This window comes from Sapajus apella, unplaced genomic scaffold, assembly GCF_009761245.1.
Source record: "Sapajus apella isolate SASKATOON/1434 unplaced genomic scaffold, GSC_monkey_1.0 scaffold7, whole genome shotgun sequence".
Lineage (NCBI taxonomy): Eukaryota > Metazoa > Chordata > Mammalia > Primates > Cebidae > Sapajus > Sapajus apella.
Window position 1 is genome coordinate 42,581,698 of NW_022436947.1, and position 13,246 is coordinate 42,594,943.

The 13,246-nt window shown below is 35.4% G+C and overlaps 1 protein-coding gene across 5 annotated transcripts in view; it reads right to left on the minus strand.

Moving 5' to 3' along the window:
* Positions 1–13,246, minus strand: part of HGF (hepatocyte growth factor) — a 73,573-nt gene that overhangs the window by 39,755 nt on the left and 20,572 nt on the right. For all 5 annotated transcript variants that reach the window (XM_032276445.1, XM_032276443.1, XM_032276447.1 and 2 more), the window contains 2 exons: positions 9,010–9,130; positions 7,395–7,513 (listed from right to left, as the gene is read on the minus strand). In XM_032276445.1, the coding sequence (XP_032132336.1) occupies positions 7,395–7,513; positions 9,010–9,130 (240 nt within the window). The remainder of the gene's footprint in view (positions 1–7,394; positions 7,514–9,009; positions 9,131–13,246) is intronic.

Sequence of the window (13,246 nt, forward strand, 5' to 3'; positions counted from 1 at the left end):
TAAAATTAATTACCACTTATAATCCATATATCCATATATAGTCACAATGGGAGTTAGGGCTTCCACATATGAATTTGGCCAGAGACACAGTTCACTTCATGGCAATACCTCGAATACAAACCTTAGATATCAAAGATCTGCCTAGGTCTTACTTCTAAAATGTTTCTGGGCATTTAAGTGTAGTGGTTCCTCCTTATCTGCAGTTTTGGTGTCTACCATTTCATTTACCTGTGGTCAACCATCATCCAAAAATATTAAATAACTATTCCAGAAGTAAGCCATTCATAAGTTTAAAATTGCACACTATGTTCTGTTCTCCTCAAATGTGACTCATTCCTCTGTCCAGTGCTGTACATGTAACCTGCCCACTTCGTCTCTTAGTAGCCTTCTGGGTTATCAGGTCAACAGTCATAATTTTGCAGTGCTTATGCTCAAGTAACCTTTATTTTATTTAACAATGGCCCCAAGGCACAAGAATAGTGATGCTGGCATATTGTTATCATTATTCTATATTATTGTTGTTTTAATCTCTTATTGTGCCTAATTTATAAATTAAATTTTATCATAAGAATGTATGGAGATAATACACTAAAGGAGCTCAAATGAAGGAAGTGATAACTTAGTTGAAATGTAAATGAGGAGCTGCCAACTAAATAAGGAAGAAAGTAAAACCTTTTTGAAGGCGGAAAGCATGGCTAGGGTAAGGAGACTATAATAAGAACATGGAAAATATGAGGCAAAGGTCAGTGCGGCTGGAACAGAGAGCAAGAGAGCCTGGAGAGAAACGTGGAGGTATATGAAGTCATATATAAGGTTAGAAATATAGGTAGGGGGTAAAAGATGGTTTTGTTTCGTCGTTGTCCTAAGATCAAAAGAAACCAATGAAGGATTTTTGTGTGTAGAGGTGTGTGTGGGGGGGTGTATGTTGGGGGGGCAGGTATTGTATAGATGAGGAATAATAGAATCAGATTTTTGAAAACATTCTGTTTTGCAAAGAAAAGAAGTAGATATAGATACTTCACTCTGAAGGCCATTCATGTAAAAAAAAAAAAAAAGTTACTCTGTTCGATAAAAGAGACAGTGATGGACTGAAATTGTCTTATTTGAAAGGTATATATAAGATAAAATTGATAGGACTTGGTGATGCATCAAATGTGAAGAGTGAAGGAGAAGGCTATGTCTAGGATTATGCCAGGCTTTTGGATCTTAAACTGGGTAAATAATGGTACCAATCATGCAAAAAAGACCTTAAAAGGCTGAACAGACCCTCCCATCCCCCGTTTAGAGGATTCATGAAGAAACTCAGAGCAAAAGATAATCAATAAGAGGTGAGTTGCTGGTGCCGAGGGCTGAGGAAAATTGGAGGAGCCCACAGGTAAATGCTAGCTAGTGTACTCTTAAAGAGATATATCAGTCTTACATGTTCTGACATATAGCAAAAAGTTGTTCTCAGAGGATCCTGGGACACCTGAGGTTCCTGAGATCCTTTCAGGGGTCCAGGAAATCAAAACTATTTTCACAGTAATATTAAGACATCATTTGTTCTTTAAACTATGAAATTTTCAGATAGCACATGATATGTGATATCCCAAAAGACTGATGGCAAGATGCAAATACAAGACACCCAGCTGTCTTCAATTAAGGTGTCATTAAAGAATTTTTTTTAAATGCTAAATTTTAAAAAGTTGACAATGCCACTGATTTTACTATTTTTCATTAGAATATATTTATTAATATCAATGACCTTATTGCTATTTTAAATGAATTAATAAATGTTTTGAATTTTCTGTTTTAATTTCTAATATGGTAAACATGGATTCATATAGTTCACACAGATAATTTGGGCTTCCTAATAATGTCAAAGAGTATAAAGGTATCTTCAGTCCAAGAAGATTGTGAACTGATCTCAATACTCAATGTGATTTCTAAGGGGTATCAATCACAAGAGAGCTTTTAAATTGCCAGGGACCTGTTGAAGTTTACGTCATAAAAATACTAATACCACATGTCCTTACTTGTAAGTGGCAGCTAAATGATGAGAACACATGGACACATAGAGGGGAACAATAGACACGGGGCCCACCTGGGAATGGAGGGAGAGAAGAGGGAGAGGATTGGGAAAAATAACTAATGGGTACTAAGTTTAGTGCCTGGGTGACAAAATAATCTGTACGACAAAACCCCATGACACAGGTTTATCTACATAACAAATCTGCACATTTATGCCTGAACTTAATAAAACTTTAAAAAATACAATAAATTCAACAAATATTATTTATCTCTGAAAAGCAGTGAACTAATGTATAGAACCAACTGTTATTCAGGATATGAAGTTACAATCAGGGAAAACAATAAGAAAATCAGTACTTCATTCAGGCACTATGCAAATCTTCCAATCTTTTATAAATTTGTGATGTCTTAAAATTCCATATGCCTAAAACTCTGTTAAAAAGTATATATTTGCGGGCTGATGACATTTGGGTTTATATCCCCTGCTGAGAATTACAGTGTGAAAAGTCTGAAAAGGCTGTCCCAGAGCACCCTGGCACACATTTGCCAGACAATGAGCAACATTCATTCTTTACTTTGAGTGATACGTTGATTGTAACATAGAAGCTTGGAAGCAAAGTGACAAGAACAAATTTGTAGTTCATTCAGCTTTTGAACAAATAAAAGGAGAGCAGTATTCAAACTTTGGCTGGCAGGTGGGAATACCCTAATATCAAGGCAGTGTCACCTTTTGCTTTACTGGTTTGTGTTAAAGCTCTGAATTTTCCATCTTGTTATAGGCCTTGATCTGTTTTATTCCCTTCTGTATCCTAGCTACTAGAAAAGTGTTTGACATATAATAGCTGCTCAGAAAATTTTCTTGAATGAATGCTATAGAGAAAGGGGCAAACAACCCTCTTTGTGTTCTCAACATGCCGGCTGGAATTGCTGAAGCCTGAGGCTTTGCTATCCCTGTTCACTTGTGACTTTTCTAGACCTGTGGAAAAATGAACTTAGATGTCCTATGAACAAGGATGCCAAGCACCTGCATCTCAATATAAGCAGAACTAAACCTCTGATCTTTCTCCTCAAATTAATGCCTCTCATATATACGTCATCTACCCAATAACTTGGAAATGTTTTAGACCTTTCTCTCTATCCCATTTCCTAGTATAACCAATTTGTCATTTTATACTGTACATTCCTCCCTTTTGATATTGTTTTGATATTATGATCCTTCCTCGCCTTGTTTTTCTCACTGCTTACTGCCTTACAGGCCTGTGTTGTATTTTGTGTTGAATAGTCTTTTATTCCTCACCTCATCATACTTCTCTGAAAGCTTTTTATTCATTCTTGTGACCAAAAGTTTCTAAGAGAAAAATATACACATACATTGAACACATGCACATATATATATATATAGTGTGTGTGTGTGTAGAGATACAATTATTAGTAGTCCATAAATTATAAACAGTGTGAATATATGTTTAATGTTTTTTCAAAGATCTTTTTGTTTAGTGTCCCCAGGGTTTCTAAAACAAGGACAATGAGCTACAGTAGCATTCTGGAGGAATGGGAAGGTTGTCTTTGTGCAGTAAAGTAGGAAAGGGCAGCAGTGTGGGAGGGTAGGGGTGTTGATGTGCCTGACTTCTGAGACGCACTTGCATCATCTTTAATATGTAATTAAAGTCCTTAATCAGTTGACTATAAGTGAATCAAAAGGGAAATTAACCTAGGCAGGACTGACCTAATTAGGTTAGCTCTTAAAGAGAGAGTCTAGAGGTCAAAAGCTCAAAGCTGGATAGATGCTATCCTGTTGGCCTTAAAGAAGTAAACTGCCATCTTGTAGAAAGGGTCATGTGTCAGAAAAGGTTAGGCAGTTTCTAGGGCCTTTGGGAAAGAATTCACATGAGAGGAGAGGAGATGAAACTTGAGCCCTTTATGTGATCCATGCCCAAAGGGCCCTAGGAGAGTCTGTATTTTCCTGGGTCTCATGGACACCAGTTTGGAGATCAGTATTCTAGATCACAAGTGAGATAAGATCCCTCCCCCTGCTTAATTTTCCAGTGTTTCTCCTAGCAACTGAATGAGCTACTCTTGGGTCCTACTTGATCTGCCTCATATCAACTTAATTTTCTCAACTTCTTCCAGTTTTCTGTTTTTACCCCTACCCTGCCCATATCAATCTTGTTTTACCATGTCTTGAATTACCATACTGCTCCAGCCATCCATGTCTTCACCCCTTTCCTCACTGGCCTAATTGCAGCCATTTGCTAGGAATGAAATAAGGATTGTTAATTCTACAATGGAAAGCACCTCTCTGTAGGTGTTAAATAAATGGTGGTAATTATGCTTTTCTAATGCACTTACTCTATAATAAAACAAGAGTTTAAAAATTCCCCTTCAACTTTCTAGAAAGTAAGTCACATAATCATTATCTTTATTCTTTTTTTTAGAAACAGAAAATCTAGATTGAGTTCAGCTAGACTGGACTAAGAGAAAACTAGAAAAGTGGCCCAGTTAATGATACAAATAAAAAATAATAATTAATTATCTGTTACAACCAGTACAAGTAAATACACCAGTTGTCCCCAAGATCCCTACCCAGTGGTGTTCACACTGCATAACCTTCTCCCCTTGGGTGTGGATACAACTTTTGAATACAATGAGATCTATTCTTGTGATTAGGTTATGTTATACAACAAAGTTGTAGAGATCTTGCATATGTAATTAAATTCCCTAATCAGTTGACTATAAGTGAATTAAAAGGGAAATAAACCTAGGCAGGACTGACCTAATTAAGTTAGCTCTTTAAGAGAGAGTCTAGAGGTTAAAAGCTCAAAGTTGGATAGATGCTATCCTGTTGGCCTTAAAGAAGTAAACTGCCATCTTGTAGAGAGGGTCATGTGTCAGAGAAGGTTAGGCAGATTCTAGAAGAATCATACCACAGCCTTAAAACCACAAAAAAATGAATTCTGTCAAAACTAGTGAACTTTAAATGCAACGTGGAGTTTTAGATGAGACCAGAGATGTGGTGGGCACCTTCATCAGGACATTGTGAGACCCTAGCATGGAACTCATTTGAGTTATGGTTGGACTCCTGACCCACAAACAATATGAGATAATAAATGTGTGTTGTTGTTAGACACTAAGGTTTTGGTAATTTGTTATGCCACAATAGAAGATAGAAGCACAATTGAATCCACCACCAAATTTTTGGTTTTGCATTATAGGCTTTACTATATATGTGAACCAAAACATTTGAAAGAATATTCATAAATTATCTCTTATTTTTCCAGAATGTCAACTTTATTTCATCCACTTTAATAAAAGTATTGTCTCTTATAGCCATATATATTTCATCTATATTTCAACTATAGTTCATCCACTTTAATAAAAGTATTGTCTCTTTGTAGTCATATATAAATATAGCTATATATAAATATGGCTATAGACAATAATTAAAGTGGATGAAATAAAGTTGACACATGTATTTTTTAAACAAAAAGCTATTTTTAATAAGATATTTCCAAAATATTCCCAAAGCTCAGAAGACTTTTTAAATCTGAGTGATATAGGTTTGATTCACAAATTCTAGTATCGTTTTTTAGAATTAACATCCTATAAACAGTATCCTCTGCTTAACAAAGGCATTGGAATTATAGCATGCTACTTGAGTAACTAGTCAGCTCCTTTTTAGACAGAAGAGAAAAAAGAAACCTACTTAATAGCTAGAAAGTGTTATAGTCATTCTATTTCTTGCCTCTCTCAATCTCTTTTTAAAAAAAATACCCTAAAGATTGGTTTGGAACTCAAGAGGAGGGCAACATTTGGATTTCTTGCCAGTTTAAGGGGGAATGGGCAGGTGAGCCTGTGTGTGTGTGTGTGTGTGTGTGTGTGTGTCTGTGTGTCTGTGTCTCTGTATATGTGTGTGTGTACTGGTCTTATTCCAGAGAAGATTTATAAGAGTACCTAAACCACACATACATATATAAATTAAAAAAAAAAAACAAAACAGAAGGGAAACAGTTGGTTTATTATACCTAACAGGTGTAGAATGATGGAAAGACTAATAAAATGAAACAAGTCAATGAGTGGAACCAACTCAATCTATATAGAGAAACACTATCACATGAGTCATCTTTTATTTTAAAGGACAAAATAGATGATTCAATTTCCTTGGAACATAGTGTTTTACTCTGAAAGGCTTCCAGATTCTACAAATTTTATATATGCTGGGTACATCCTCTGTCTATGGGGCTGTTGTTCAAAATATTAAGAGTTGTCTAAAACATTTTCTTTTATTAGCAGGTCTAGGTGGAGAGAGATTTACCTTGGCAATACCATCCTGTGGATAATATTGAATTAGGTTTGTTCAGGAGAATTTCCCTATCATTCTGCTGTAATGAAATATACTAAAATCAATCCATGTCCTCTTAATTGTATATTTTACTCTAGGTGCTGGTGCCTGAACTTATGTAGGTTATTTAGCTGTACATATCTGTCCATATATACATAACTTTATATTATCAAGCCAATTTATAACATGATTATACCTTACTAAACTTATGCAATTCTATTGAGTTTAAAGAATTTTAGGATCCAGTTGAAAAAAATAAGACCTGTATTCAAAGAAATGAAAACATTATTTAATATTATTTCAGAGAACAGTGAAAATGTGTGAGTTAACCATGGAGGAGAGAATCAAGTTCAAAGATTGAAAGGAACAATACAAAACAGGTTTAAAAAAATAGTTTTTATCATGAATTCAGAAAAGCTGGGTATGGGCCAGCATAGAGCAAAGGGATTGTAGGGATTATTAAAACACAGATTGAAACATAATGGAGGCTGGGTACAAAGACAGGCAGAGAGGTAGGGATCAGCTATAGAGATTAGAGACATCTGTGACAAACTTCTGTTGGACTTATTATTCTAAATTGCAGCCTCTGTCATTCACCAGAAGAGGCTCACCATCAGTTGAGAGCTCATGCTATGTCTCTGGGGAGGAAAGGCTGGTAAAGGATACAGGATTGGAAGGTAAGGATCTAAGGTCCTAGCTGTTACTATCTATCCTAATGACTTTGTGATGCTGCACACATTTCCTGTCTTTTTCTCTCTCTGTGGATTTTTAAATTTTCTTGATAGCATTAGAATGTTTAGGCCCTTGCCACAAGTAAAAATGTTTTCTGTGGATGTGTACATTTGCATATTTATTTCTGTCAAAATAATCAGTCTCTGAAAATGCAAAATATTGGGTATGATTATGTAACACATTCTTAAAATATTAAAACCTGCACACATTAAAGCATCAAGTTAAACAGTTGTTAACCTGCCTCGCTAATAATCGCCTGCTTAGATCCAGTCTGTGAGAGGAAAAGGAAGCAATAAATTTGACCTTAACTTACCACATGTTTTAATTGCACAGTACTCCCAGCGGGTGTGAGGGTCAAGAGTATAGCACCATGGCCTCGGCTTGCCATCGGGATTGCGGCAATAATTATCATCAAAGCCTTTGTCGGGATATCTGCAAACCACACCAAGAAAAGTGTCACGTAAATCTGCCTTGAACACCACCCACCCCTCAGCTCACAAAATAACTTTCCACTTAGTTTGTCTACACCTAGCTGGGGAAAGAGGGCGTTTTCTCTTTTGCCTTACAAGGACTGCTGATCACTGACTAATCTACTAATTTACATATCCCACTAAGGATAAAGTGTCATCCTCTTGGTAATAAGTTAGGTCCATGTGGTACCTTTCCACTAAGTCAGGTTCCAAACTGAGTCTCTTTCTCCTAGAACCCAGTTAAGGGCAGATTACAAAAACATGACCTCATGTAGAATGCTCATTAAGAAAACAGGTCCTCTTCTGGGGAAGGCTTAAAGTTCAAACTAAAAGTTCAGTTTCAATAGCACCGTTACTAATGACAGCTCAGTTTTGGAAATAGAGCCTTTGGAGGTCATGCCCTCACCTTCACCAGATCATGAGACAAACTTCATCACACCACTTTGTCCACACCCCACCTCCCTTCAAATTAACAGAGTCCTGAATTGGTGACTTGATTTTAATTGCTACCATATCCCTTCTGCTCTCAGTTAAATGACAAGACAAACATTTATTTAAAAAATAAGCTGGAGTTTCAATTTCACTTAAAATGATAACATCAAACAAAAAAGGATAAAGAAAAATAACAAAGAAAAAACACCTAACAGTAATTTCCAAAGAAAGGTGGGGGACATAGTTTCCTGTGTAATTATTTGTATTTTTATTCTTTATAATCAAAATAAAGGAATTTCTTCCTTTTTTTCTTTTACCTTGAAGTTTCATGTAAAATACATGGGCAAAAGTAGACATTATTTTTTGGGGGATAATGATTTAAGCTCAAAATCTACTCCTGGGGAAAAAAGACAGATTTAGTTGTCTGACTTCTCCAAATAGGCTTTTTATATGGGCAATTTCAAAATACACCAGGATAAAGCAACCTGAATGGTTTGTTCTACTTTTTACTCCCTTTTTTTGAGCACACTTATGTCATGCTGTTATGAGCCTGGCCTGCAGTACCTGAGTCTCAGAAGGAGATTTCCTGCAATTAGTAGCAATACCTCTAACCACAGCTAACACTTGCCACCATGGTCATCACTGAATTGGCCCTGTGGCTTGCTTTGGTTTTGTTTTGTTTCTGCTCTGAGAGAGAAAGAAGCTTATTTTAGTGCTTCCACTCTATACCCTGCTGAGGATTTTGTGTTCAGGACCATGCTGATTTTAGAAATTCTGACCAGTTAACTATATAGTCAGTGTTCTCATATACCTCATTTTAAATCTCTTTGCCCTTACACTATTTCCTCCAAACATAATGGCCAGAAATTCTGTCAGAAGAATGCTGAACATTCTGAGAGTTCTAAATGTTATGTTCATGACCTATCAGGAAAACATAATATAAAGAGAATTTCCACAGCATTGTGTCATAGAGTGAATAACAGTTTGTAAAAGAATCAATGAAAGCATGATTCATTAGTATTTTACCTTTCAGGCAAGAATTTGTGCCGGTGTGGTGTCTGATGATCCCAGCGCTGGCAAATCTTGCCTGATTCTGTGTGATCCATGAGACCTCGATAATTTTCCCCATTGCAGATCAAGCATTCAACTAATAAAATTAAAGTATGGCACGTTAATTGTTTCTGACAGCAAAATTAAAAACACAACTGCTCCATTTAAAGAACAACACTTGTTTAGCAAACAGATTTTTAGAAAATCCTACACATCATTCTAACTTTATATTAGGGACTAATGTCCATAAATAGTGACATACACTACCCCCTACAGAACACATCATACAGTTTAAGTGAGATTTTTGTAATTAGTGTCACACAACTTTACTGTAGGGCCACAATGCTGTCTATCTGATTTTTCAATAGCTGTCTCAAATGTATCTAGAAAATGGAAATAGAAGACAAATCCTTGGAGATTTTTCCTGTGTTGATCTAAAACGCAAAGATCTCAGTATCTATTTTGTCAGCACAATAGTGTTTCTCTCTCAATTTGTCCTCCAAACACATCTACAGGAATTACAAAGTTTGAGTTTTTGTCATACTTTTATGGTTAATGCCATAATCAGGACCACATAGATTTAAGAGATTGGCTTCATATAGAAATCTGGCACAAATCAAAGAACACAGGCATTAAAAAAAATAAATCACAGCTCCTTTCAGTTAGCGAACATCCATGTTGAATAGGCTGGGCAGGTTTGCATTTCTGTCTGGCTTAGGATAGAAGATGACCTGCTAATGAACTCTGTGTTCCCACTCTTTTTTAAAATGTATAACCTGATCTAATTAGGTAGGATCTTACTGATGATTTTGTGAGGTTAATTCATTGTTCTCTTCTGGCTGGCCTCTTATGTCACACTGAAAACTGAATCACATCAATTGCTGAAAGTGAGACTTCTCAAACAGACAGGCTGATTTGTAGCACAGCAAGCATCCTGTGGAATAAATCATTGCTTGGCTTTCCTATGAATCAGGCAAGCTTCCTTAAACACATCATTTGTATCTTACAATTACTGATCATCTAACTTTAGCTGAAGTGGGAAGAGGCATCAACGTTTAGTTTTATGCAATGGAATCTAGCCTATAGAGTATTTGTAGTAATTTGAGATGTAGTATTTGAATAATCACTTTTGAATCTTTGATTCTTATAATCTAACAGGGACATTGACTATTAACTTTCTGAAACATGCAACAACTTGGCTTGATTCATCTACTTTCTTTCATTTACATTAAAACATGAGCTAAGAGGCCAACTCAGCTTCCCTTCATTTGATGTTGAGATTCCCCAGACTATAGCCAGTAAGCCCCTGAAACGTAAATAAGCATATCAATAAAGGTGCTCAGGTTGGCCAAGGTCATTGCAGTGCTCAACATAGGTGATGCAATGTTACATCTCAGCTTTCCATTTGAATGGTTAACAGATTCATTTAGTTCTCTTTTTTTTTTAAAGAATACAAAGTTTTATGCCATCAAAGAAAATGATGTAGCATTCATCACTATTTGTTCCTTTGTATTGAATGAAATGTAAATAGAGTACTATGGTCACATATAAAAGATAAGTATTCACATATACAATTTCTACTCTTGTATAGTACTTAGGAAAGAGATTACATGTATTATGCCTTTTTCAGCAAATGCAGCTTGTGATAGTATATCCCTTTCTAATGACAGTGAATATAATTATTTTCTGAGAATCAGTACATTGAGCAATATTATTAAAAAATAGCTAGATGAATGAAACATTTTTTCAGCAAATGCAGCTCGTGATAGTATATCCCTTTCTAATGACAGTGAATATAATTATTTTCTGGGAATCACTACATTGAGCAATATTATTTTTAAAAAAGCGAAGATGACCACTTTCCATTATGAGTGTAGCAGATCAATGCTTGTTCAAACATGAATGTGCATAAAAACCACATTGAGATCTTATTAAGAGGCAAATTCTGAGTCAATGGGTCTGGGCTGGGACATTAGTAACAAGCTCCCAGGAGTTGCTGCTGCTGCTGGTGCTCGGACCTCACTTTGCTTTGCAACTTTCTAGATAACGGGATCTATTCTCAAAGTTTGAACGATTTGGCAGTAATGGTTTTTTAGGAGAGACTAGATTTTACTGGGACCTTGAATGGATGAGAGTTGGATAAATTATAAAGGGAAAAAATAACAAAATCAGAAGCATAAGTATGCTATGTTGGTAGTACAGTGAAGGGAGAGTTATGTTTGCAGTCATGGGCCTAAGGAGATAAGAATAAATAAATAAAAGTCAGCAAGAATAATGTTACATTTTAGAAAACAATGCAAGTTATTGTTGGGGTGGGAATTTAACATGCCATGATAGAATTGAGACGCTTAAGTATATTATAGTTACATATTATTTGCTGGTTTATAACACACTTTTAACATAAAAGGTATCAGCTGAGCGCAGTGGTTCACGCCTGTAATCCTAACACTTTGGGAGGCCAAGGCGGGTGAATTGCCTGAAGTCAGGAGTTCAAGACCAGCCTGGGCATGGTGGCATGTGCCTGTAGTCCCAGCTACTTGGGAGGCTGAGGCAGGAGAATCAGTGGAACCCAGGAGGTGGAGGTTGCAGTGAGCCAAGATGGTGCCACTGTACTCCAGCCTGGGCAACAGAGCAAGATTCTGTCTCCAAAAAAAAAACAAAGAAACATGAAAACATGATAGGTATCATTTGATTCTTACAGTGAGGAAAACAAGGCTCTCAAAAGTTTTAAGAGACTTACCTAAAACACAAATGTCAAACCTGAGCCTTGAACACAAATCTTCTGACCCATAGTCTTACTATTCTTTGCATTATCCCAAAATGCCTTTTTGTTTTACATATTTTATTTCCTACATATTTTAACTGTTTATATTTTGTGATATACTGAGAGCAATAATTTTAGAAAGTTGGTATCCCTGTCCTTTTTAACATTGTCCTCATTGCACTCTGCCTTTTTGTTTACAACAGTTAATGTGCTCTCCTGTTGTGGTCTCATCTATTGCAGCATTGGGGGAAAGTCGCCGTGGGAATATAGCTAGATTGGATACCTTATCCAAAGTCAGTGGCTAAAACGTTGGCTGTTTTACCATGGAATCAAACCATCAGGCTAGTCATAAGAATTATCTCAAGAAAGCCAAATTTTTAACTCATATTTACTTTTCAAACTTTGGGAATTCTCAGACTTTTCTAAATTTTCTTAAAGTCAAGAAGTTCAGGTGAAACCAAGTCCATGTACTCAAGGAAACAGGTGAATGTATAAACTATATAACAGTGTAAGGGGGTGAGGGATGTCCTTTGGCTCTTTCTATTGCTGTCAATACACTATTTAGCTGCTCCAGAGAGTTATTCTCCTAAAAATAAGTTTAAAACAGCGAACTACTGCCCTAGATCACAAAAACTCAGAGTAATGGTTTCTGTACATCAGCTCAATATTTTTTCTAAGTATAGTTCTGGACCATATAATAGTAGAATACTACAAAAGCTATATATAAATTATAAAACACATAGGATTAATTTAACAGGTTTCCCATCATACTAACCAACCAAACTTTAAAATAATGTGTTCCATTTTTCTCAGTCATAAAACAGGGGTGACATGAGTATACAGACTAAAACAATTATTTTGAAAGTATCTGAATCTATTTTTAATTAGTGTTTGTTTTATTCCATTAAAAACAGTCTGTCAGAAAAATCCATGCAGTGATTACAACAAAACTGAATGTTTAAAATATAAATAGTCTTACAAATTTGCATAAATACAAGTTTAAAAATAAATTATAACCTGCCATTAAATCTTTATAACTTGCCATTTAATCTTTGTTTTTAAAAGTCTTTCTTCACATAGAGTATCAAATTATATACATAAACTTATGTCAGTATTATTTGGGATTTTAAGTATATTTTTTGAATTTATGACTTAATTAAAATATATTTACTTGATCATTTGACAATCATTAGAAATGACATCTGTTGTAGTGACTAATGATTGTTTTATTTTAAATTTCAAGCAAACGCTAAAGCAAAAAATTGGATTTTACATACCTCAACTTTCTATAACTTTAAAATCAAGCACTACTTATTTTATTTGTATAACTATATAAGGTTCTTTTTTAAAATTGTCCAATAAAAGTATACATATTTATCATGCACAACATGATGTTTTGAAGTATATATACATTGTTGATAAATCTAGTTAACATATGCATTACCTCAC